Raw genomic sequence first — 25,571 nt, forward strand, 5'->3', positions numbered from 1 at the left:
CCCGGAATTGAACCCGATCAAACATCTCTGGAGAGACCTGAAACAAACAATTTAATCCATTTTAGAATAAGGCTGTAACGTAACAAAGTATGGAAAAAGTCAAGTGATCTGAATACTTTCCGAATGCACTGTATTTAGAAATGTTTACAAATTCATAAAAAAATGAAAAGCTGAAAGGTCTTGAGTCAATAAGTATTCAACTCTTTTGTTATGGTAAGCCTAAATAAGTTCAGGAGTAAAAATGTACATAACAAGTCACATAATAAGTTGCATGGACTCACTCTGTTTGCCAGTATAGTGTTTAAGATGATTTTTGAATTACCTCATCTCTGTACCCCACACCTGCAATTATCTGTAACGTCCCTTCAGTCGACCAGTGAGGTTTTCCAAAGCCTTACAAAGAAGGGCACCTATTGGTAGATGGGTAAAAACAGCAACATTGAATATCCCTTTGAGTATGGTGAAGTTATTAATTACAATTTGGATGGTGTACCCAGTCACTACAGAGATGCAGGTGTCCTTTATCAAAGTGTATTTACCACGTGCACAGGATACAACAGGTGTAAACAGTATAGTGAAATGCTTGCCTGCAAGCTCCTCAACGATGTCGTGTAAAATAAATGCACACGAGAAATAAAAAGTATACATGAGAACAAAATAAATACGACAATTTACACGATATCCAAGGTCAATATCAGTACCAATAAATGAAATGGATACTGGTTGCAGTTGTGTAATCAGGGTTATTAAAGTGACTGAGCAGCAGAATCAATATAACAAATAGCAACAGCAGCAAATATGGTGATTTTGTGTTTGCATGTGTGGTTGTGTACAGTATGTGTGATTGTGTGTGTGTGTGTGAGTGTGTGTGTTTGGATGCCAGATGTGGGTGTGGATGTGTGCGAAGAGTCTGAATGTAAGGAGGAGGTAAGTGAACTGGCATTGTGGTGTCATGACAACAACCTGTCTCTCAAATTCAGCAAAACAAAGGAGTTAATTGTTGACTTCAGGAAGCAGAGGTAACATGCCCCGATCCACATCACAGAGGAATTATCATGGAGCAACAACACCACCACTCTTGTCAAGAGGGCGCAACAGCGTCTTCTACTTCCTAAGGTTGGTGAAGAAATTTTGCATGCCGCCCCGGATCCTCTACAAATATTACCGCTGCACCATCAAGAGCATTCTGACCAGTTGCATCACAGCCTGATATGTGAATTGTATCGTCCACGACCGCAAGGCCCTCCAGCGGGTGGTGAAGACGACCCAGTACATCACGGGGACCGTGCTCCCACCCATCCAGGACATATTCTCAAAACGGTGCCTGAGGAAGGCATGTAAGCATCATCAAGGATCCCACATACCCCAGCCACAAGCTGTTGTCTCCCTTATCGTCAGGCAGACGGTATCGGACAATGAGGTCTGATACCAAAATGCTCAGAGACTATTTCTGTCCACAAGTCATCAGACTGCCGAACACTTGAACTGGACTGACCACCTGCTCTGATTCTCTGCACCTTAGCACAAATGCACAAACCCACACACAGACACAACATACTGTATACTGTACATTGATGCTACACACACACATCACAACTGCTGCTACCAGACTCTTATTAGTCTGCTCAGTCTTTTATTGTTGTTTTCATTGTTGAGGGACCTGCAAGTAAGCAACTCGTTGGACAATGTATACCGACTAATAAAACTTGAAACTTGAAACTTACAGTGCCTTCAGAAATAACTCATACCCCTTGACTTATTCCACATTTTCTTGTGTTACAGCCTTGATTAAATATATTTTTGCATCACCCATCAACACCCAATACCCCATAATGACAAAATGGAAATAACATGTTTCTAGAAATTTTTGCAAATTTATTGAAAATGAAATACAGAAATATCTCATTTACGTAAGTATTCACACACAAGTCTATAATTTTAGAATCACCTTTGTCAGTGATTACACATGTGAGTCTTTCTGGGTGAGTATCTAAGAGCTTTGCACACCTGGATTGTGCAATATTTGCACATTTTAGAATCACCTTTGTCAATGATTACACATGTGAGTCTTTCTGGGTAAGTCTCTAAGAGCTTTGCACACCTGGATTGTACAATGCTTGCATATTGTTATTTCTAAAATTCTTCAACCTCTGTCAAGTTTGTTGTTGATCATTGCTAGACAGCCATTTTCAAGTCTTGTAATAGATGTTCAAGCCAATTTAAGTCCAACCTGTAACTAGGCAACTCAGGAACATTTAATGTTGTCTTTGTAAGCAACTCCAGTGTAAATGTGGCCTTGTGTTTTGTTATTGTCCTGCTGAAAGGTGACTTTGTCTCCCAGTGTGTTACGGTTTTCTAGGTGTGAAGGAGAGTCGGACCAAACTGCAGCGTGTAGATTGCGATCCATGTTTAATGAACAACGTAAACACGAATTAACACAAAACACTACAAAACGAAAACCGAAACAGCCTATACTTGTGTCAACTAACACAGCGACAGGAACAAAGACACTAAGGAAAATCACCCACGACAAACTCAAAGAATATGGCTGCCTAAATATGGTTCCCAATCAGAGACAACGATAAACACCTGCCTCTGATTGAGAACCACTCCAGACAGCCATAGACTGTGCTAGATAACCCCACTAGCTACAATCCCAATACACACACACCAAAATCCCAAGACAAAACACACCACAATACAAAAACCCCATGCCACACCCTGGCCTGACCCAATACAATACATGAAGAAAAACACAAAATACTTAGACCAGGGCGTGACAGAACCCCCCCCTAAGGTGCGGACTCCCGAACGCACCTCAAAACAATAGGGAGGGTCCGGGTGGGCGTCTGTCCATGGTGGCGGCTCCGGCGCGGGATGTGGAACCCACTCAGTTAATGTCTTAGTCCCCTCTCCTCGCGTCCCTGGATAGTCCACCCTCGCCGCCGACCATGGCCTAGTAGTCCTCACCCAGAAACCCACTGGACTGAGGAGCAGATCGGGATTGAAGGACAGCTCGGGAGTGAGGGGAAGCTCGGGAGTGAGGGGAAGCTCGGGAGTGAGGGGAAGCTCGGGAGTGAGGGGAAGCTCGGGAGTGAGAGGAAGCTCGGGAGTGAGAGGAAGCTCGGGAGTGAGAGGAAGCTCGGGAGTGAGAGGAAGCTCGGGAGTGAGAGGAAGCTCGGGAGTGAGAGGAAGCTCGGGAGTGAGAGGAAGCTCAGGCAGGTAGGTAGATCTACCAGATCCTGGCTGGCTGGTGGTTTCAGCAGATCCTGGCTGACTGGCAGATCCTGGCTGACTGGCGGATCTGGCGGATCCAGGCCGACTGGCGGATCCTGGCCGACTGGCAGATCCTGGCCGACTGGCAGATCCTGGCCGACTGGCAGATCCTGGCCGACTGGCAGTTCTGGCCGACTGGCAGATCTGGAAGAGTCTGGTTGACTGGCAGATCTGGAAGAGTCTGGTTGACTGGCAGATCTGGAAGAGTCTGGTTGACTGGCAGATCTGGAAGAGTGGCTGACTGGCAGATCTGGAAGAGTCTGGCTGACTGGCAGATCTGGAAGAGTCTGGCAGATCTGGAAGAGTCTGGCTGACTGGCAGATCTGGAAGAGTCTGGCTGACTGGCGGATCCTGGCAGACTGAAAGATCTGGCTGCTCCATGCTGACTGGCGGCTCTGGCTGCTCCATGCTGACTGGCGGCTCTGGCTGCTCCATGTAGGCTGACAGCTCTGGTGGCTTCTTACAGACTGGCAGCTCTGGCGGCTCCGTGCAGACTGGCAGCTCCTTGCAGACTGGCAGCTCCTTACAGACTGACAGCTCCTTACAGACTGACAGCTCCTTGCAGACTGACAGCTCCTTGCAGACTGACAGCTCCTTGCAGACTGACAGCTCCTTGCAGACTGATAGCTCCTTGCAGACTGATAGCTCCGTGCAGACTGGCAGCTCCGTGCAGACTGACAGCTCCTTGCAGACTGGCAGCTCCGTGCAGACTGGCAGCTCCGTGCAGACTGGCAGCTCCTTGCAGACTGGCAGCTCGGGCTGCTTCATGCAGACTGACATCTCTGGCTGCTCCATGCAGACTGACAGCTCTGGCTGCTCCATGCAGACTGACAGCTCAGGCTGCTCCATGCAGACTGACAGCTCAGGCTGCTCCATGCAGACTGACAGCTCAGGCTGCTCCATGCAGGCTGGCAGCTCTTTGCAGACTGGCAGCTCCTTACAGACTGGCAGCTCCTTGCAGACTGACAGCTCCTTGCAGACTGACAGCTCCGTGCAGACTGGCAGCTCCTTGCAGACTGGCAGCTCGGGCTGCTCCATGCAGACTGACAGCTCTGGCTGCTCCATGCAGACTGACAGCTCTGGCTGCTCCATGCAGACTGACAGCTCAGGCTGCTCCATGCAGGCTGGCAGCTCTTTGCAGACTGGCAGCTCCTTACAGACTGACAGCTACTTGCAGACTGACAGCTCCGTGCAGACTGGCAGCTCCTTGCAGACTGACAGCTACTTGCAGACTGACAGCTCCGTGCAGACTGGCAGCTCCTTGCAGACTGGCAGCTCGGGCTGCTTCATGCAGACTGACAGCTCTGGCTGCTCCATGCAGGCTGGCAGCTCTGGCTGCGCTGAACAGGCAGGAGACTCCAGCAGCGCTGTAGAGGAGAGAGACTCCGACAGCGCAGGAGAGGCGAGGCGCACTGTAGGCCTGATGCGTGGTGCTGGTACTGGTGGTACTGGACCGAGGACACGCACAGGAAGCCTGGTGCGGGGAGCTGCTACCGGAGGGCTGGGGTGTGGAGGTGGTACTGGATAGACCGGACCATGCAGGCGCACTGGAGCTCTTGAGCACCGAGCCTGCCCAACCTTACCTGGCTCGATGCCCACTCTAGCCCGGCCGATACGAGGAGCTGGAATATACCGCACTGGGGACACCGTGCGCACCACTGCATAACACGGTGCCTGCCCGGTCTCCTACCTGGCGTAGCCATACTCCCTGTGAGCCCCCCCCAATACATTTTTGGGGCTGACTCCCGGGCTTCCTTGCCAACCGTGTTCCCTCGTATCGCCGGCTCCTCTCTCCGGCTGCCTCTGCTCTCCTAAGTGCCTCCACCTGTTCCCATGGAAGGCGATCCCTTCCCGCCAGGATCCCCTCCCATGTGTAGCAACCCTTGCCATCCAATATATCGTCCCATGTCCAATCCTCATTGCGCCGCTGTTGCTGCCTTTGTTGCTTCTCCTGCGGCTCCTGCCTGTTGACACGCTGCTTGGTCCGTTTGTGGTGGGTGATTCTGTTACGGTTTTCTACGTGTGAAGGAGAGTCGGACCAAACAGCAGCGTGTAGATTGCGATCCATGTTTAATGAACAACGTAAACACGAGTTTACACAAAACACTACAAAACAATAAACGTAACGAAAACCGAAACAGCCTATACTTGTGTCAACTAACACAGCGACAGGAACAAAGACACTAAGGACAATCACCCACGACAAACTCAAAGAATATGGCTGCCTAAATATGGTTCCCAATCAGAGACAACGATAAACACCTGCCTCTGATTGAGAACCACTCCAGACAGCCATAGACTTTGCTAGATAACCCCACTAGCTACAATCCCAATACACACACACCAAAACCCCAAGACAAAACACACCACAATACAAAAACCCCATGCCACACCCTGGCCTGACCCAATACATGAAGAAAAACACAAAATACTTAGACCAGGGCGTGACACAGTGTCTGTTGGAAAGCAGACTGAACCAGGTTTTCCTCTAGAATTTTGCCTGTGCTTAGCTCTATTCCGTTTGTTTTTATTCTAAAAAACTCCCTAGTCCTTGCCAATGATAAACATACCCATAACATGATGCAGCCACCACCATGCTTGAAAATATGAAGTGGTACGCAGTGATCAAATCAAATCAAATTGTATTAGTCACACGCTTAAGTTAAAAAAAAATATGGACAAGAATAAGAGATAAAAGTAACAGGTCATTCAAGAGCAGCAGTAAAATAACAATAGCGAGACTATATACAGGGGGGTACCGATACAGAGTCAATGTGCGGGGGGCACCGGTTAGTTGAGGTAGTATGTACATGCAGGTAGAGTTATTAAAGTGACTATGCATAGATGACAACAGAGAGTAGCAGTGGTGTGTTGTGTTAGATTTGCACCAAACATAATGCTTCGTATACAGGACATAGAGTTCATATCTTTAAAAGAGTTGTCAAAGTAGATTCTAGGGAAGGATTTAGCACAGAAAAAGAGGAACCAGCTGCTGTCCCTTATGGATTGTTGAAAACCACCAGAAAAAGCAGGCAACTGAAATGATCTGGGCCAAGGGTGACTGAAGGTAACTGTCTGGGAAGAAACAGTGCCTACCCACTGGGCAAACACTGGTTGATTCAATGTTGTTTCCATGTCAATTCAGTAAAGTTACATTGAACCAACGTGGAATAGACATTGAATTGACGTCTGCGCCCAGTGGGTAGTTGTCATGACATATCATTAAAAAGGGTAGCTATGGTATTGGTTGGTGGTTGACTGATGACCACTTGAATGCATGTACAGTATGCTAGCTAATGCAAACTATTCTCCCATTCTGCATTTGTAGTCTCAGAGCCGTCAGTCAGCAGGGGGTGCCAGAGCCGTCAGTCAGCCAGGAGCTGCCAGAGCCGTCAGCCAGCCAGGAGCTGCCAGAGCCGTTAGCCAGCCAGGAGCTGCCAGAGCCTCCCGTCCATTCGGGACCCGTGGTGTGGGTCTCCAGTCCAAAATCGGTGGCGAGGATCGCCGCTCTAAAGAGGCCACGGTGGCGGGCTAAGAGGCGCACTAAAACTATGGTAAAGTGGAGTCCACGTCCCGCGCCAGAGCCACCACCGCGGACAGACGCCCACCCAGACCCTCCCCTATAGGTTCAGGTTTTGCGGACGGAGTCTGCACCTTTGGGGAGGGGGGGTACTGTCACGTTCTGACCATAGTTCTGTTATTTTATTCTTTGTTTTAGTATGGTCAGGGCGTGAGTTGGGGTGGGCAGTCTGTTTGTCTTTCTATGTTGGTTTTTGTGTTCAGCCTAGTATGGTTCTCAATCAGAAGCAGGTGTCGTTAGTTGTGTCTAATTGAGAATCATACATAGGTAGGTAGCCTGGGTTTCACTGTTGGTTTGTGGGTGTTTGTTTCCGTGTGAGTGTTTGTCGCCACACGGTACTGTTTCGGTTTTTTTTTTCATCACATCGTTTATTGTTTTGTATTTCAGTGTTCAGTTTGTTTTTAATAAATCGTCATGAACACTTACCACGCTGCATCTTGGTCCGATCCTTACTCTTCTTCAGACGAAGAGGAAATCAGCCAGATCAGAGGCTGTAGAGATGACCAGGGATTGTCTCTTGATAAGTGCGTGAATTGGGCCATTCCTGTCCTGCTAAGCATTATAAATGTAACAAGTACTTTTGGGTGTCAGGGAAAACGTATGGAGTAAAACGTTTTTCTAAATATTTAGGAATGTAGTGAAAGGAAAAGTACATGTCAAAAATATAAATAGTAAAGTACAGATAAAAATGACTTAAGTAATACTTTAAAGTATTTTTACTTAGTTTGATGACGTCAGCTGTCTCCAGCTGAGCAGAATCCACTGGAGGAGCTGCCAGAAGGAGTGGGACAGCTCACTAACCTGGATGACATCGTAAGCTCAGAATCGGGCTTAAAACACTATTGAAAAAAAGATGAAGGAGAAAACATGTCAAGGTAACAAAGTGATTATCTTAGACGAACTCTTTTGATTATCCTCGCTGACTTGTTTTTCTATTGTTGGTGAAAGGATCTTTCCAACAACCAGCTTACTGCCGTCCCTGACTGTCTGGGCAACTTGAATCATCTGGTGAAACTGAACCAACCTCTCTAACAACACGCTGAAGAACCTTCCCTCAGGAATCAATGTCATGGAAAGTAAGCAAACATTAGCAGCAAGTTTTTGCTTTCTTTGTTTAGTCTTTCTATATATTGTCTGCCGGATGGAAATGTGTGCGTCCACTTCAATATTCTTGTCATAAACATGGCTGAAGCATAACATCCTGTATGAATGCCTCCACAGATTGGACTGCACACATAATCAGTTTGAGAGCATACCTCCAATCTTGCCTCAAATGGTGTCTCTAGACCAGCTCTGTCTGAGACAAAACAAACTGCTCTTTCTTCCTGAACTGCCCTCCTCAAGGCTCAAGATAAGGATACTGATGGTCAGGTTTCCTCGATGAAGAGCTTTTGAATCTTAATGAGATCACCTGTATGAATTATTTGTAAATTAATAAATGGCCTATGCAATCTCTGACAGCTTTATATCACCTGTCTGGTAGGAGCTGCATGTTGGTACCCACTTGGCACAGACGTCAATTCAACGTCTATTTCGCGCTAATTCAATGTTATTTAATTGAAATGATGTTGGAACAACATTGACTCAACCAGTGTGTGCCCTGTGGGTTATAACCAGATTGAGGTGGAGGCAGAGCACGTGAAACATCTGTACACTCTTAGTGAATTGGAGCTGAGGGACAACAAGGTAAAGAGTGTCCCTGAGGAAATCACACTAGTTCAAGGCCTGGAGTGCCTAGACCTAATCAACAATGACATCAGCAGGTAAGTTTGCCTGATCTGATCACCCCTGGTTTCTCCTCAGTGTATACTATACTCTTTCACCTGTGCACATAACACATGTATACACAGCACAAATACCAACAAGTCAAAACACCCCAAAATGTCCTGTGTAGTGTTTAACTGCCTGGAGCTATCATTGAGTGTTGTTGATTTTCTACTGTGTCTTCCTTGTATGTGTGAGCCAGTCTGCCAGCTGCCCTTGGTCTAATGCTCAGACTGAATATCCTGACCCTGGAGGGCAACCCTCTGAGACACATCCACGGCGACCTGACTGTGAGGATGACATCTCATTACCTTCTCGAAGCTACTTCTCATCAATGTCTAAATACATACAAAGTCCTGTTTGTTTTACCAATGCAGTAGAACCTCAATGAACCTCAATGTCGATTTTCAATGTAGCCAATTTAGACTCTGTGATCTGATTATTTTTGTGTACTCCACAGAAAATAACCAATAAACTGATAAAATACTTGAGGGGTTGAATAAAAGGTACAGTCTTTTTCTGTCTATGCAGAAGGACATGTTCTCGTAGTCACTGACTAGACCGTTTTATTTACTTTGTAAGGTTTTGTGGAGAGGCCACTTTTCATTTACTAGACTGTCTCATATCTCTGGACAGATGAGATTTGTTCTTCTTCATTTTGATCTAAAGAGGAACCAGATGGCAACAGAGATGAGCAAAGATCAAAGTGCACGCCATTAAAACACTGAAGACTTTGGACTACACGTGTGTGAACTATTGTTTTGTGGCCGTGTTTGAAGCTCCTTAAACGTTCTACCACAAAAGGATACTGCAATGCCATAGCATCGCTTAGTCACACTTTGAGCATAGTTGTGATGTAATGTAGTGCTGTCAGTAAACTGTTGTTTTGTGTGTGTGACCCTGGTCCCAGTGACAAGCAGGCGGTGTGTGTTCCTGATGACCTGTTTAATGCTGTGGACAGTGAGCCCATTGCCAGTGTCAGCAAGAACCAGCTGGCTGCAGTGCTTCCTAGGTACTCTGCTTATATCAGTGACCTCACACCACAGTCCAGGCCTCTGGAGGAAAAACACAAACAGTGTGGTAAGAATAACAACACTCTGAAAAGTTATCACAGTTAAAAAAGCCATTGTTGATAGAGAATGTCAGCTAACTGTTGTAATGACATTGTTGGATGTGTTTGAGGGAGCCTCTGCTTGTTCACGGTTGTGGAGATGAGGGACACTGTCATTCACCAGGTAAGCACTCAGATCGTAAAGGTATTATTTATTTATTTATCAGATGGACAGGATACAGCAGGCCTAAAACAGTACAGGGAAATTCTTACATTTAAGGGATGTAATCATCGTAATATACACATGTAATGAGTTATACTGATGATTCATTTGACATGTCATATTTTGACAGGTTTTAAGTTGTTCCGGAGGTGCTGTACCAGGTTCCTACCTGGAAACTTACTGCATTTATTTTGACATTGGAGCCTATGATTTGAAGCGTAACTTATCTTGTTGTTTGTTGAACAACAACTATAGGGAGACCCTGCTGTAACATTGTTTACAAGATCATCAACTAATAGCAAAGTTTCATGGCATTCCAAACTGAAAAGCCTGTCTTAGTGTGGCTTATTTTTCTCTATATATGGAGAAAAATAAGTGTTATTTTTCAACATGTGTACTAGCAAATTTTGCATTCAATGATTCAGAACATTATTTTATTTTTTACCTTTATTTTACTAGGCAAGTCAGTTAAGAACAAATTCTTATTTTCAATGACAGCCTAGGATTACTGGGTTAACTGCCTGTTCAGGGGCAGAACGACAGATTTGTACCTTGTCAGGTCAGGGATTTGAACTTGCAACCTTCGGGTTACTAGTCCAATGCTCTAACCACTAGGCTACCCTGCCGCCCCATGCATGGGTTTACTTTTGAATGCATGGTTATTGTAAGATAATCTGATACATTTATGATTTACCTTGACCTGTTTGATACTCAGATCCAGACAGACTTTTTATGTGTTCTTTGATTCTCAATAATTCATTTCTAATGACACTGTGGAGATACACTGAGTGTACAAATTAGGAACACTTGCTCTTTCCATGACATAGACTGACCAGGTGAATCCAGGTGAAAGCTATGATCCCTTATTGAAGTAACTTGTTAAATCCATTTAAAATCAGTGTAGATGAAGTGGAGTATATGGGTTAAAGAAGGATTTTTACGCCTTGAGACATGGATTGTGTATGTGTGCCATTCAGAAGGTGAATGGGCAAGAAGGAATATTTAGGTGCCTTTTGAACAGGGTATGTTAGAATGAGCCAGGCAGTTTGAGTGTGTCAACAACTGCTAGCCTGCTGGGTTTCTCAAGCTCAACAGTTTCCCGTGTGTCAAGAATGGTCCACCACCCAAAGGACATCTAGCCAGCTTGACACAACTGTGGGAAGCATTGGAGTCAGCATGGGCCAGAATCCCTGTGGAATGCTTTCAACACCTTGTAGAGGCCATGCATCGACGAAGTGAGGCTGTTCTGAGGGCAAAAGGGGTTCCAACTCAATATTAGGAATGTGTTCCTAATGTTTTGTACACTCAGATTGTTTACAGTACCTTTAAAAAAAACTTTTGAACAACTATATGAATTCAATTCCAACCACATTAAAAGCACACAAGGCAGCGGTGTGTTTGGTGCTTTGATCCTTAGTTAGTGTTGTCTTTATTCATTTTCTAAACGGTATCACATGTGATACAACACCACCTAGTGGTAATGAAGTGAAGTGTGGAGGGCAGCGAGAATATACCAGCCTTATCATATAAACATCTCACAAACATACACAACTGCATTATATGAAATATGTTCAAATTAACTTCATAATGTACAGTAGGGGAAAGAAATACTGTTTTTGATATGATCATTGTACAATATAAAGACCACAGAGGACCATGAGAATAACAAGTGACATTTTTATTATTTGTACAATATACTTTCATACATTATTCAAAACACTTCTTAAATACTGAAAAAATTTACATCCAAAGCCGAAAATGGCTCTGTTATTTGCTGCACAACATTTTTTGTTCAATTTTAAATATTATTTATAAAAATGTATCTTAAATATTTACAGATAGCATCTGCAAAATGCATTCTAAATCCCCCCCCCACATACATATATACATACATATATATATATATATATATATATATATAGTACCAGTAAAAAGTTGACACACCTACTTATTCCAGGGGTTTTCTTTATTTTTACTATTTTCTACATTGTAGAGTCATAGTGAAGACATCAACATTATTGAATAACACATATGGAATCATTTAGTAACCAAAAAAGTGTTAAACAAATCAAAATATATTTTATATTTGAGATTCTTCAAAGTAGCCACCCTTTGCCTTGCTTTGCACACTCTTGGCATTCTCTCAACCAGCTTCATGAGGTAGTCACCTGGAATGCATTCCAATTAACAGATGTGCCTTGTTAAAAGTTAATTTGTGGAAATTCATTCCTTCTTAATTCGTTTGAGCCAATCAGTTGTGTTGTGACATTGTAGGGGCGCCGACAGAGATGGCCGCCTCGCTTATCGTTCTCAGGAAACTATGCGGTATTTTGTTTTTTTATGTATTATTTCTTACATTGTTACCCAAGGAAATCTTAGGTTTTATTGCATACAGCCGGGAGGAACTATTGGATATAAGAGCAACGTCAACTTAACAACATTACGACCAAGAACACAACTTTCCAGAAGCGGATCCTCTGTTTGGTCCACCACCCAGGACAATAGATCGGATCCCAGCAGGCGACCCAAAACAGCGGCGCCGCAGGAGGGGCAGAAGAAGTGGTCTTCTGGTCAGGCTCCGTAGACGGGCACATCAGGCACCGCTCCAGAGTTTACTACTTGCCAACATCCAGTCTCTTGACAAAAAGATAGACGAAATCCAAGCAAGGGTTGCCTTCCAGAGAGACATCAGAGATTGTAACGTTCTTTTTTTTACGGAAACGTGGCTCACTCGAGACACACTATCGGAGTCGGTAGAGCCACCTGGTTTCTTCACGCATCGCGCCAACAGAAACAAACATCTCTCTGGTAAGAAGAAGGGCGGGCCTTATGATTAACGAGACGTGGTGTGATCATAACAACATACAGGAACTCAAGTCCTTTTGCTCACCTGACCTAGAATTCCTTACAATCAAATGTCGACCGCATTATCTACCAAGAGAATTCTCTCCGATTATAAATCACAGCCGTATATATCCCCCCAAGCAGACACATCGATGGCCCTGAATGAACTTCATTTGATTCTATGTACACTGGAAACCACATATCCTGAGGCTGCATTCATTGTAGCTGGGGATTTTAACAAGGCTAATCAGAAAACAAGACTCCCTAAATTTTATCAGCATTTTGAATGCGCTACTTGGGCGGAAAAAATCCTGGCCCATTGCTACTCTAACTTCTGCGACGCATAGAAAGCCCTGCCCCACCCTCCTTACAGAAAATCTGATCACGACTCCATTTTGTTGCTCCCAATCTATAGACAGAAACTAAAACAGGAAATGCCCGTGCTCAGGTCTGTTCAATGCTGTTTCGACCAATCTGATTCCGCGCTTCAAGATTGCTTCGATCACGTGGACTGGGATATGTTCTGCATAGCATTGAAAAATAACATTGATGAATACGCTGATTCGGTGAGTGAGTTTATTAGGAAGTGCATCGGTGATGTTGTACCCACAGCAACTATTAAAACCTTCCCCAACCAGAAACTGTGGATTGATGACAGCATTTGTGCAAAACTGAAAGCGCGAACCACTGCTTTTAATCAGGGCAAGGCGACCGGAAACATGACCGAATACAGTGCAGCTATTCCCTCCGCAAGGCAATCAAACAAGCTAAGCGTCAGTATATAGTCAAAGTAGAGTCGCAATTCAACGGCTCAGACACGAGAGGTATGTGGCAGGGTCTACAGTCAATCACGGACTACAAAAAGAAAACCAGCCCCGTCGCCGACCACGATGTCCTGCTCCCTCCGCAGCTATTCCCTCTGCAAGGCTATCAAACAAGCTAAGCGTCAGTACAGAGACAAAGTAGAATCTCAATTCAACGGCTCAGACACAAGAGGCATGTGGCAGGGTCTACAGTCAATCACGGACTACAGGAAGAAATCCAGCCCAGTCACGGACCAGGATGTCTTGCTCCCAGGCAGACTAAATAACTTTTTTGCCCGCTTTGAGGACAATACAGTGCCACTGACACGGCCTGCAACGAAAACATGCGGTCTCTCCTTCACTGCAGCCGAAGTGAGTAAGACATTTAAACGTGTTAACCCTCGCAAGGCTGCAGGCCCAGACGGCATCCCCAGCCGCGCCCTCAGAGCATGCGCAGACCAGCTGGCCGGTGTGTTTACGGACATATTCAACCAATCCCTATACCAGTCTGCTGTTCCCACATGCTTCAAGAGGGCCACCATTGTTCCTGTTCCCAAGAAAGCTAAGGTAACTGAGCTAAACGACTACCGCCCGTAGCACTCACATCCGTCATCATGAAGTGCTTTGAGAGACTAGTCAAGGACCATATCACCTCCACCCTACCTGACACCCTTGACCCACTCCAATTTGCTTACCGCCCAAATAGGTCCACAGACGATGCAATCTCAACCACACTGCACACTGCCCTAACCCATCTGGACAAGAGGAATACCTATGTGAGAATGCTGTTCATCGACTACAGCTCGGCATTCAACACCATAGTACCCTCCAAGCTCGTCATCAAGCTCGAGACCCTGGGTCTCGACCCCGCCTTGTGCAACTGGGTACTGGACTTCCTGACGGGCCGCCCCCAGGTGGTGAGGGTAGGCAACAACATCTCCTCCCCGCTGATCCTCAACACTGGGGCCCCACAAGGGTGCGTTCTGAGCCCTCTCCTGTACTCCCTGTTCACCCACGACTGTGTGGCCACGCACGCCTCCAACTCAATCATCAAGTTTGCGGACGACACAACAGTGGTAGGCTTGATTACCAACAACGACGCGACGGCCTACAGGGAGGAGGTGAGGGCCCTCGGAGTGTGGTGTCAGGAAAATAACCTCACACTCAACGTCAACAAAACTAAGGAGATGATTGTGGACTTCAGGAAACAGCAGAGGGAACACCCCCTATCCACATCGATGGAACAGTAGTGGAGAGGGTAGCAAGTTTTAAGTTCCTCGGCATACACATCACAGACAAACTGAATTGGTCCACTCACACAGACAGCATCGTGAAGAAGGCGCAGCAGCGCCTCTTCAACCTCAGGAGGCTGAAGAAATTCGGCTTGTCACCAAAAGCACTCACAAACTTCTACAGATGCACAATCGAGAGCATCCTGGCGGGCTGTATCACCGCCTGGTACAGCAACTGCTCCGCCCTCAACCGTAAGGCTCTCCAGAGGGTAGTGAGGTCTGCACAACGCATCACCGGGGGAAAATTACCTGCTCTCCAGGACACCTACACCACCCGATGTCACAGGAAGGCCAAAATGATCATCAAGGACAACAACCACCCGAGCCACTGCCTGTTCACCCCGCTATCATCCAGAAGGCGAGGTCAGTACAGGTGCATCAAAGCTGGGACCGAGAGACTGAAAAACAGCTTCTATCTCAAGGCCATCAGACTGTTAAACAGCCATCACTAACATTGAGTGGCTGCTGCCAACATACTGACTCAATCTCTAGCCACTTTTTACATTGGATGTAATAAATGTATCACTAGTCACTTTAAACTATGCCACTTTCTATAATGTTTACATACCCGTCACTACTCATCTCATATGTATATACTGTACTCTATACCATCTACTGCATCTTGCCTATGCCATTCGGCCATCGCTCATCCATTTTATTTTTATGTACAAATTCGTATTAATTCCTTTACACTTGTGTGTATAAGTTAGTTGTTGTGAAATTGTTAGATTACTTGTTAGATATTACTGCATGGTCAGAACTAGAAGCACAAGCATTTCACTACACTCGCATTAACATCTGCTAACCATGTGTATGTGATAAATAACATTTGATTTGATTTACAGAAGTTAGCCCTATTTGGTAAAAGACAAAGTCCATATTATGGCAAGAACAGCTCAAATGAGCAAAGAGACATCATTACTTGAAGACATGAAGGTCAGTCAATCTGGATTTTTTTGGGGGGGAAAAGTTTCTTCAAGTGCAGTCGCAAAAACCATTAAGTGCTATGATGAAACTGGCTCTCATGAGGACCGCCACAGGTAAGGAAGACCCAGAGTTACCTCATCTTCAGAAGATAAGTTCATTAGAGTTACCAGCCTCAGAAATCTGCAATTAACTGCACCTCAGATTGCACCTCACAGAGTTCAAGTAACAGACACATCTCAACATCAACTGTTCAGAGAAGACTTTGTGAATCAGGCCTTCATGGTTGAATTGCTGCAAAGAAACCACTTCTAAAGGACACCAATAATAATAAGAGACCTGCTTGGGCCAAGAAACACAAGCAATGGACATTAGACCTGTGGTGAAATCTGTCCAACTGCAGTGTATTTGTGAGACACAGAGTAGGTGAGCGGATTATCTCCACGTGTGGTTCCCACCATGAAGCATGGAGGAGGAGGTGTGATGGCGTGGGGGTGCTTTGCTGGTGACACTGTCAGTGATTTATTTCAAATTCAAGGCACACTTAACCAGCACGGCAACCACAGCATTAGGCAGCGATACACCATTCCATCTTTTTTTTTTCAACAGGACAATGACCCAACACACCTCCAGGCTGTGTAAGGATTATTTGACCAATAAGGAGAGTGATGGAAAAGGAGAGTGATGGAAAAGCAGCCAACAAGTGCTCAGCATATGTGGGAACTCCTTCAAGACGGTTGGAAAAGCATTCCAGGTGAAGACAAGGGTGTGCAAAACTGTCATCAAGGCAAAGGGTGGCTACTATGAAGAATTTCAAATATAAACATATGTTGATTTGTTTAACACTTTTTTGGTTACTACATGAGTAGTTACACATGGTTACTACATGTGTTATTTCGGAGTTTTGATGTCTTCGCTACAATTTAGGAAATAGTCAAAATAAAGAAAAACCCCTGAATGCGTAGGTGTGTCCAAACTTTTGACTGGTGCTGTGTGTATATACACTGCTCAAAAAAAATAAAGGGAACACTTAAACAACACAATGTAACTCCAAGTCAATCGCACTTCTGTGAAATCAAACTGTCCACTTTGGAAGCAACACTGATTGACAATAAATTTCACATGCTGTTGTGCAAATGGAATAGACAACAGGTGGAAATTATAGGCAATTAGCAAGACACCCCCAATAAAGGAGTGGTTCTGCAGGTGGTGACCACAGACCACTTCTCAGTTCCTATGCATCCTGGCTGATGTTTTGGTCACTTTTGAATGCTGGCGGTGCTTTCACTCTAGTGGTAGCATGAGACGGAGTCTACAACCCACACAAGTGGCTCAGGTAGTGCAGGATGGCACATCAATGTGAGCTGTGGCAAGAAGGTTCGCTGTGTCTGTCAGCATAGTGTCCAGAGCATGGAGGCGCTACCAGGAGACAGGCCAGTACATCAGGAGACGTGGAGGAGGCCGTAGGAGGGCAACAACCCAGCAGCAGGACAGCTACCTCCGCCTTTGTGCAAAGAGGAGCAGGAGGAGCACTGCCAGAGCCCTGCAAAATGACCTCCAGCAGGCCACAAATGTGCATGTGTCTGCTCAAACGGTCAGAAACAGACTCCATGAGGGTGGTATGAGGGCCCGACGTCCACAGGTGGGGGTTGTGCTTACAGCCCAACATTGGGCATTTGCCAGAGAACACCAAGATTGACAAATTCGCCACTGGCATCCTGTGCTCTTCACAGATGAAAGCCGGTTCACACGGAGCACATGTGACAGACGTGACAGAGTCTGGAGACGCCGTGGAGAACGTTCTGCTGCCTGCAACATCCTCCAGCATGAGGTAGCCTGACTGCCATCAGGTACCGAGATGAGATCCTCAGACCCCTTGTGAGACCATATGCTGGTGTGGTTGGCCCTGGGTTCCTCCTAATGCAAGACAATGCTAGACCTCATGTGGCTGGAGTGTGTCAGCAGTTCCTGCAAGAGGAAGGCATTGATACTATGGACTGGCCCGCCCGTTCCCCAGACCTGAATTCAATTGAGCACATCTGGGACATCATGTCTCGCTCCATCCACCAATGCCACGTTGCACCACAGACTGTCCAGGAGTTGGCGGATGCTTTAGTCAATGTCTGGGAGAAGATCCCTCAGGAGACCATCAGCCACCTCATCAGGAGCATGCCCAGGCGTTGGAGGGAGGTCATACAGGCACGTGGAGGCCACACACACTACTGAGCCTCATTTTGACTTGTTTTAAGGACATTACATCAAAGTTGGATCAGCCTGTAGTGTGGTTTTCCACTTTAATTTTGAGTGTGACTCCAAATCCAGACCTCCATGGGTTGATAAATTTGATTTCCATTGATAATTTTTGTGTGATTTTGTTGTCAGCACATTCAACTATGTAAAGAAAAAAGTATTTAATAAGAATATTTCATTCATTCAGATCTAGGATGTGTTATTTTAGTGTTCCCTTTATTTTTTTTGAGCAGTGTATATATATTACACACACACACTTCACCAATCTTTGTGTTAATACATAAAAAGAATGGAAGGATTAAACTTGCATGTGCAAATAAATAGTACAATAAACTGTCACTAAATTTGTCCAACTTAACATAATTATTGTCTTTCAATAGTTAAAATTACTTTTTGCACAAAAAATGAAGCAGCATTCAAGTCCAGTTAGTCTTCATACTGCAGAAGCTTGGAGTACATTCACAATCTATATGAATAAATGATCTCAATTTGTTTTCAGTCACCATTATTTACATCAACACCGCAATTAGACAGAATAGTACCATATATTCACTTTATATTTAATTGTATTTTAAACATATACAAAAATTACTCTTTTATATTCATGTATATATATATAATATATTTGTATAACACAAATTCACAATTACTGTAGAAATATGGTTTTATACATTTGATAGCACAGCTTTTATTCTCCAAGTCATAAGTACTTCACCTATACTTTTTCATTGTCCTTATAAAATCTCGCAATTTGAGCAAAGCTAAGGTATATCAATATATTCTGAATAATAACCTGAAAACATTTAGTAAAAATAATTATATTATCAAACTTTCTCACAATATCTTTAATATTTTAACTCGTAATTTACTGGATATTGAAGTACAACGTACCAGCTTAGCTTGGCACAAATTCAACCAGGGTCCCTCCATAGGGTTATAGGTGCTTGGTTTTGCTCAAGAATGTCACAATTGATGCTACATTTGACAAAAATAGTAATGAAACATTGTTAGGGCTCATAAGGTATATGTTTTTGATTGTAATAAAATGGCACCAAATGTCACAATATAATAATGTCTCTTTGTAAACCTCACCGGTTTGCAATGAGAGAAACTTCTTTATGAGAGAGATCCCCAAAATTTGAAAACACAGAGAATGTATCCAAAAAACATATCCAAAGACCATTATAACCATGAAAGCATGCTGTAATGTCAGAACTTAAAATGAACATCCATCCAGAAATGGAACAGAGTGAAATGCCTATTCTGGTCAGCAGCATTGTTAAAAAATATATATACATAATTCTCACATGAATACTTTTCCAATAGTGCATTCTCATAATAAACTGAGCTTAAAATGAAGACATCGAAAGTCATTTGTGTTCTACAGAGTGGTGCTGAAAAGCACAGCAAAATTACTTCAAATCATTGCGAACAAACTATTTTGTTTTTAACACAAACGGATGAGAAACAATGTTACAACTTTTCAGTATGGAAATTCTTTAGGAGTTGAATGTGGGGGTATGTGACATTATATACTCCTTGGTGCAATTGCAGCACATACGTGTAAACACAATGTAGCCAGCAGATGGCCCTCTAGGGTAGTCTTGTAATCTAAAATAAACCCTTTCAGATGTGGGATTGAATATTGCTTCTACTTTTAAAATGTAGCTAATTTGTGCAAACATTTACTTTATTGAGCAACTACCAAAAATCTACCTTATATAATGTAGTGACTGGTTGGGTATAACAATCAATATAGTGTATAGAGACATTAATGAAATAAACCGGTGGGAAAACCTATAATAATAAAATAAAAAAACTTGATAAATTGGCCCTGTATTAAGGTAGGATTTTTAAAAACATTTAATTTAAACAATTTAAGAACATTGTAAACATTGCATTTCTGTCCCAATCCTCTCGCTACTGTTCATGTCTTTACTGTAAAATGAAAATATTTACCCACGGCATATACAAAGTTGAGGCAGTGTTTATGGTGATTAGAATTCGTAAAGAGCTAGTGTGTTTTCATGCTCTGAGACTAAAATGAGAAGCTACAATGAAAAAGGTACAAAATAAAAGGCAATATAAATACACAAAAAATGTCCAAATAAAAACTACGAAAATTGCTCCAACCTCCAACAAAAATGACTTTCCTTCACATCAACTCAAGAGATACAATTCCTGTTTACATAAAATTCATAGATAGGTTATAAGATATGTATCCTATAGTACATTTGGCACTAGTATTTGCCATTGGTCCAGCAATCGGCAAATGTCACTGTTCCTAGATAAAAACTGGTTGTATACATTTCCACAACCCGTTGGGAGAGAAGCAATGGTGTTATAAAAAAATATTTAAATTGTGCTCTCCCTCAAGATTACTAAGTCCACAGTTTTCTGGAAATTCTTCAGAAGAGACACAGCAGTTTCATGTTCCATGTGTAAAAAACTATGTCCATTGGCCTGCAATGCAAAAATTAAGCAGAGGGTGAACAGAGTGACGTGAGTGAGAAGTGGCAGGGCGGGGCAGGGCGGCACGGAGAGGACTGGGAACAGCCCTAGCTCAGAGGAGATAAACAAACAACACTGTCAAGGAAAAGAGGAGAGACAAAGCAGAGAGATGCATACAGGAAGAGGAGGAGGTCATGCTGTAAAGGAGAGAAGGAGGAGAGAAGTGGATCTTTAGAGGTATGTCCTTCAGCTAACACTTGCATCTGTGGAAAGAGAAGAGAGGTTTCTGCTACTGCAGGCTACGGGTGGGCGAGGGGCGAGGGCTTCTACTAGCACACATTTAAAGCCACAGAGATACAAGAGACATGCCAATAACTGTAGGGACTATTCCAATCCCATTAAATTGTATTGGCACAGAGAGCCTGGCTTGTTCATGTAGGCTTCACTGTCAGGTGTTTGACTAGCCTCGACAGTAGCTTCACATGGACCAGGAATCTGACAATCTACAAAGGGTACAGTTCCCTATCTGCACTATGGTAAACACTTACTTTGACAGTGTCGATCCTATTTACTGTATGTGTGATGGTGAGTTCCCTTTAAAATAACAGCCCTCTACCTAAGCTAAATACAACACCACATCATAGTGTGTAATTCGTGTCTTATCGCATGGGGTGGCAGAGCTCTTATGCTCTTCCTAAAAGGTTGACTCCTGAAATATTTAGAAAAAGAGACTCAGGGATCTGATTATACTGAAGTAGAAGAGAAGACCAAATACAATCTTTGCTGCACAGTGCAAAGTTGAAAGTTATAGAAAATAGTTGAGAAAAAATGGCTGCAGGGCTTTCAAGGTTATCAAAAAAGTTGAGATAAAGTGTCGTATCCACAAAGCATCTCAGAAAATATGCTAGGAATCCTATAAAAAATTTGTTTAAGACAACAAAAAACCCAGCTCAGAGTAGGTTTTAAGATGATGTAAAGACGCTGCTCCGACAAACCCAGGAGTAATTTAATCAATTTACAAGTTTCACTCAGCTGGTAATCATGAGAGTTTGAGGTGCCGCAAAGGAAATATAGTGATGACGCACATTGATATTGCTTGATTGGGAATAACCAATCGCGATGATGCATCGCCAGCTGTGAACTATATCACACTTCTGATAATGTTGAATGTGACTGTAGGCTACACCAAATGTTGAAATGGTAAAACGTTTGAAATCATTTTCACCTGACACGATAACTTTGCCTATTCTTAATTATTGCCTAATATGTTGGCCTGCATAACCTTTTTTTAACCAATTATGATAATTGTTAAAAGTTTAATTTCTATAATATTACCGTTATATCACATTCGTCACTCCCGTTAAACAACTCTATATCGCTTTGGCACAGTAGGCATCAAGTCAGGTTGTATCATTTTCATCAAACACAATCAAAGCTAACATAGGCCCTAGTTGCCTTCAATTGCCCAAATGATAGGCATGGTCAATTTAGGAATCTTTTTACCAATGTGATATTGTGCTCCAAAGGGATAACTTGAAATAACATTATGTAGGTTAATTAAATAATTGAAAGAAAAAAACGTGTTTATTTATTAGTCTAGTGGTTAATACTGTAAGTGTTTGAATATCATGGGAAATTGCCCTTGTGTGAAATCATTGTGAAAAGCACAACTGTTGCATGTAGTCTAGGTCTAGATTACTAATGGATTGATCAGATGTGTTTTGATAATTTCTTCTTTTAACCACTCCAAAGCAATTACATGTGGCGCAGGAACATTTAGCATTTTTGTCATTTAGCAGAAGCTCTTATCCAGAGCGACATACAGTGCATTCATCTGAAGATAGCTAGGTGGGACAACCACATATCACAGTCATAGTGAGTACATTTTTCCTCAATAAAGTAGCCATTAGCAAAGTCAAAGCTAGTAACTACTGACTCGCTGCCGTGCTACACTTTTATATTATCAAGACATCTGCTGGTTAGTCTTCACTTGTTAGGACAGCTCATGAGGTCTCCTAAATATCTGGCGACTAGGTGGGGACTCTTATGAAAGAGGCTTCATGCATAGCTTTTATTTTTACTCATAAGAGTAGGAGTAAAATGTCTCTATTCTCAGCACAACCAATTTTCTACTCTTAGACGCTTTGTAGGTACGGGCCAGGTTGTACTTTGACCTTCACTAGTATTTCAGAAACAAATCAATTCATCCAGCACATTACATTGCTGGTTACTACTTAGTTTTCAGGCATCTAAAACATCACATTAGGAATCTTATCATATCAGTAAAGTTACTTGTATGTGATCCACTTAGATTAAATCTGTTTCCATTGGCCTTTATTAGGAAACAATAATCACTCTTCCTTTTGTCTGACTTAGGGACAAGTAAAGCATGTTGGAGGTTTGACAGAGGTCAAAACAGAGGACCATGCTCACTTGGTAGACACACGTACATCCAGCACAAAATGCCACATGCAAAGCCTCTACAGGCAATGTGGAGGAGGGAGGATGCGCTCACAGACTCAGAGGACAACGATGATCGATGCGGTGATGAAGAACACGGTTACCTTCAGTATTTTGTCCCCAGGCTGTAGCAGGTTGGAGGCCGGTCCATCAGGCTGTACCCTAGTAACAAAGATACCCTATAAGTCAAAAGTGATATGAGATTAGGAACCACATGGTGAAGATGGTTTAGAATCTGTGCCTTTCAAACTGGTTGTTTGTTGCTTTTGTTTGTATTTTCCTCGAACTCAAGATCTGTGTGTGATTTTGATTGACATGCTGTTGCAAACATTGACTTGATAGGTTTAACTAGTCTGTAAAAAGCAGACAACTATCATAAGGATTTTTCACAATCAAAAAAACAACAATGGAAGTCTATGTGTGCTGTTGGTTAAATTCAAGAACTAGGTGTACTTACATGGCATTTACATCTACCTTTAATGAAAACATTTTAACAGTACTAAAAGAGTTACTTAAAAAAAAATCTATATTTCCAAAAATATGGACACTGGGGGGGATGTTTTTTCCATTGCATGTTTCCAAAAAATATCTAGTCAAGGCAGAGATTATAAGTATACCAATCTTTGCATGCGTTTAAACTATATAATACTATATGAAGAGCCTCAATCAACACAGTTAAACCTCACTTGGACCCGAATTACGTTACTATCATCTAATGACTCAGGTATTATTACAGCAGGGACTCCTTGAGGCATCACGGGAAAGCAGGCCCTCAGAAGATATCCTCAGCAATCAGCATGCACCACCTTTCAGTGGGGTGTTAAGATGGGAGATGATATGCACACAAAATATACAACACATTCAATGGCTATAACAATTTTTACACAACATTGAATCTGAGTTCAATTCCTATGGCTTACAAGACCTTCCCCATACAAATCTAATGTCAATGAGAAGAAACTAGGCTTTGATATTTTAAAACGAATAATAAGAGAAAATGTTGCCAGTGGCAACAACATAACTGATTTCAGAAAATTCTAAATGGAAATCTATAAACATTTTTCTCACTGGCTCTTTTCTTTGCTGTTACATGGCAACAAGACATTATTGAACTATTTGACATTCGCCAACCTTATGACTGACTACATTACAAATCATTGCCGCAAAAGTGTTGCCTTTTCTTGATTCTTGCTCATCATTGGCGTATAATAAAACGGTTCAAAGTTAACCAAGTCAACTGCAGCACCCCATACAGCAATGCAGCAGCACCTGTTACCATGGAAACTCTGAAGTGAAACATACAGTGATGTGCAGTGGTTATTGAAACACCTTAAGGAATAAGAGAAAAATGGAACATGTTCCTATGCCACAGACTGCACAGAATCAGATGCACACAGAGAACATTTAGTTGCTTTAATCTTACCATGTCAGAAGGCTTGAAAGGGTTCCCTTGGCCACTGATTCCCCCTGAGATGCTGAACCCTAAACCTGGATTCTTCTCTATCCGCACACAGAACTGCCAAAAGACACAAAAACAACATCATGCCAAAAATAGACATTTGGTATTGTATAACTGTGCAATTATATGGTGCAACATCTCTCCTCTCTATATACCGCTAGCCATAATATAGGCCTCTCAGAGATCTGTTGGTGACAGATTGAGAGAAAGGGAGAGAGCGGGAGAAAGAGAGTGAAAAGATGATTGAAATGGAGGGGGTGAGCGAGAGAAACACAGGCAGACAAAAACAAAGAAAGAAAGAGAGAAACACAGACAATCAAAGAGACATATAGAGAGACAGAGAGAGAAACACAGACAATCAAAGAGACATATAGAGAGACAGAGAGAGAGAGAGAGAAACACCGAGACAATCAAAGAGACATATAGAGAGACAGAGAGAGAAACACCGAGACAATCAAAGAGACATATAGAGAGACAGAGAGAGAGAGAGAGAGAGAGAGAGAGAGAGAGAGAGAAACACCGAGACAATCAAAGAGACATATAGAGACATAGAGAGAGAGAGAGAGAGAGAGAGAGAGAGAGAAACACCGAGACAATCAAAGAGACATATAGAGAGACAGAGAAAGAAACACAGAGACAATCAAAGAGACATATAGAGAGAGAGAGAGAGAGAGAGAGAGAGAAACACCGAGACAATCAAAGAGACATATAGAGAGAGAGAGAAACACCGAGACAATCAAAGAGACATATAGAGAGACAGAGAGAGAAACACCGAGACAATCAAAGAGACATATAGAGAGAGAGAGAAACACCGAGACAATCAAAGAGACATATAGAGAGACAGAGAGAGAAACACCGAGACAATCAAAGAGACATATAGAGAGACAGAGAGAGAAACACCGAGACAATCAAAGAGACATATAGAGAGACAGAGAGAGAGAGAGAGAGAGAGAAACACCAAGACAATCAAAGAGACATATAGAGAGAGAAACACCGAGACAATCAAAGAGACATATAGAGAGAGAGAGAGAAACACAGAGACAATCAAAGAGACATATATATATATATAGAGAGAGAGAGACAGAGACAATCAAAGACATATAGAGAGACAGAGAGAGAGAGAGAGAAACACCGAGACAATCAAAGAGACATATATAGAGACAGAGACAGAGAGAGAGAGAGAAACACTGAGAC

At 43.1% G+C, this 25,571-nt stretch overlaps 1 protein-coding gene and 1 pseudogene across 4 annotated transcripts in view; one reads left to right on the forward strand and one right to left on the reverse strand.

The window, feature by feature from the left end:
* Positions 1–876: 876 nt before the first annotated feature.
* LOC112260267 lies at positions 877–12,478 on the forward strand (annotated as a pseudogene).
* A 5,731-nt stretch (positions 12,479–18,209) lies between these two features.
* The window catches only part of LOC112260273 (leucine-rich repeat-containing protein 7-like), an 89,223-nt gene continuing 81,861 nt past the window's right edge, over positions 18,210–25,571 (reverse strand). For 2 of the 4 annotated variants that reach the window (XM_042312762.1, XM_042312706.1), the window contains 3 exons: positions 24,342–24,434; positions 23,023–23,097; positions 18,210–20,470 (listed from right to left, as the gene is read on the reverse strand). In XM_042312762.1, the coding sequence (XP_042168696.1) occupies positions 20,363–20,470; positions 23,023–23,097; positions 24,342–24,434 (276 nt within the window). In that variant the 3' untranslated portion in view covers positions 18,210–20,362. Of the gene's footprint in view, positions 20,471–22,994; positions 23,098–24,341; positions 24,435–25,571 lie in introns of those variants that run through there. The other 2 variants (XM_042312705.1, XM_042312690.1) reach the window with 2 other exon arrangements.

Source organism: Oncorhynchus tshawytscha, linkage group LG01, assembly GCF_018296145.1.
Source record: "Oncorhynchus tshawytscha isolate Ot180627B linkage group LG01, Otsh_v2.0, whole genome shotgun sequence".
Classification (NCBI taxonomy): domain Eukaryota; kingdom Metazoa; phylum Chordata; class Actinopteri; order Salmoniformes; family Salmonidae; genus Oncorhynchus; species Oncorhynchus tshawytscha.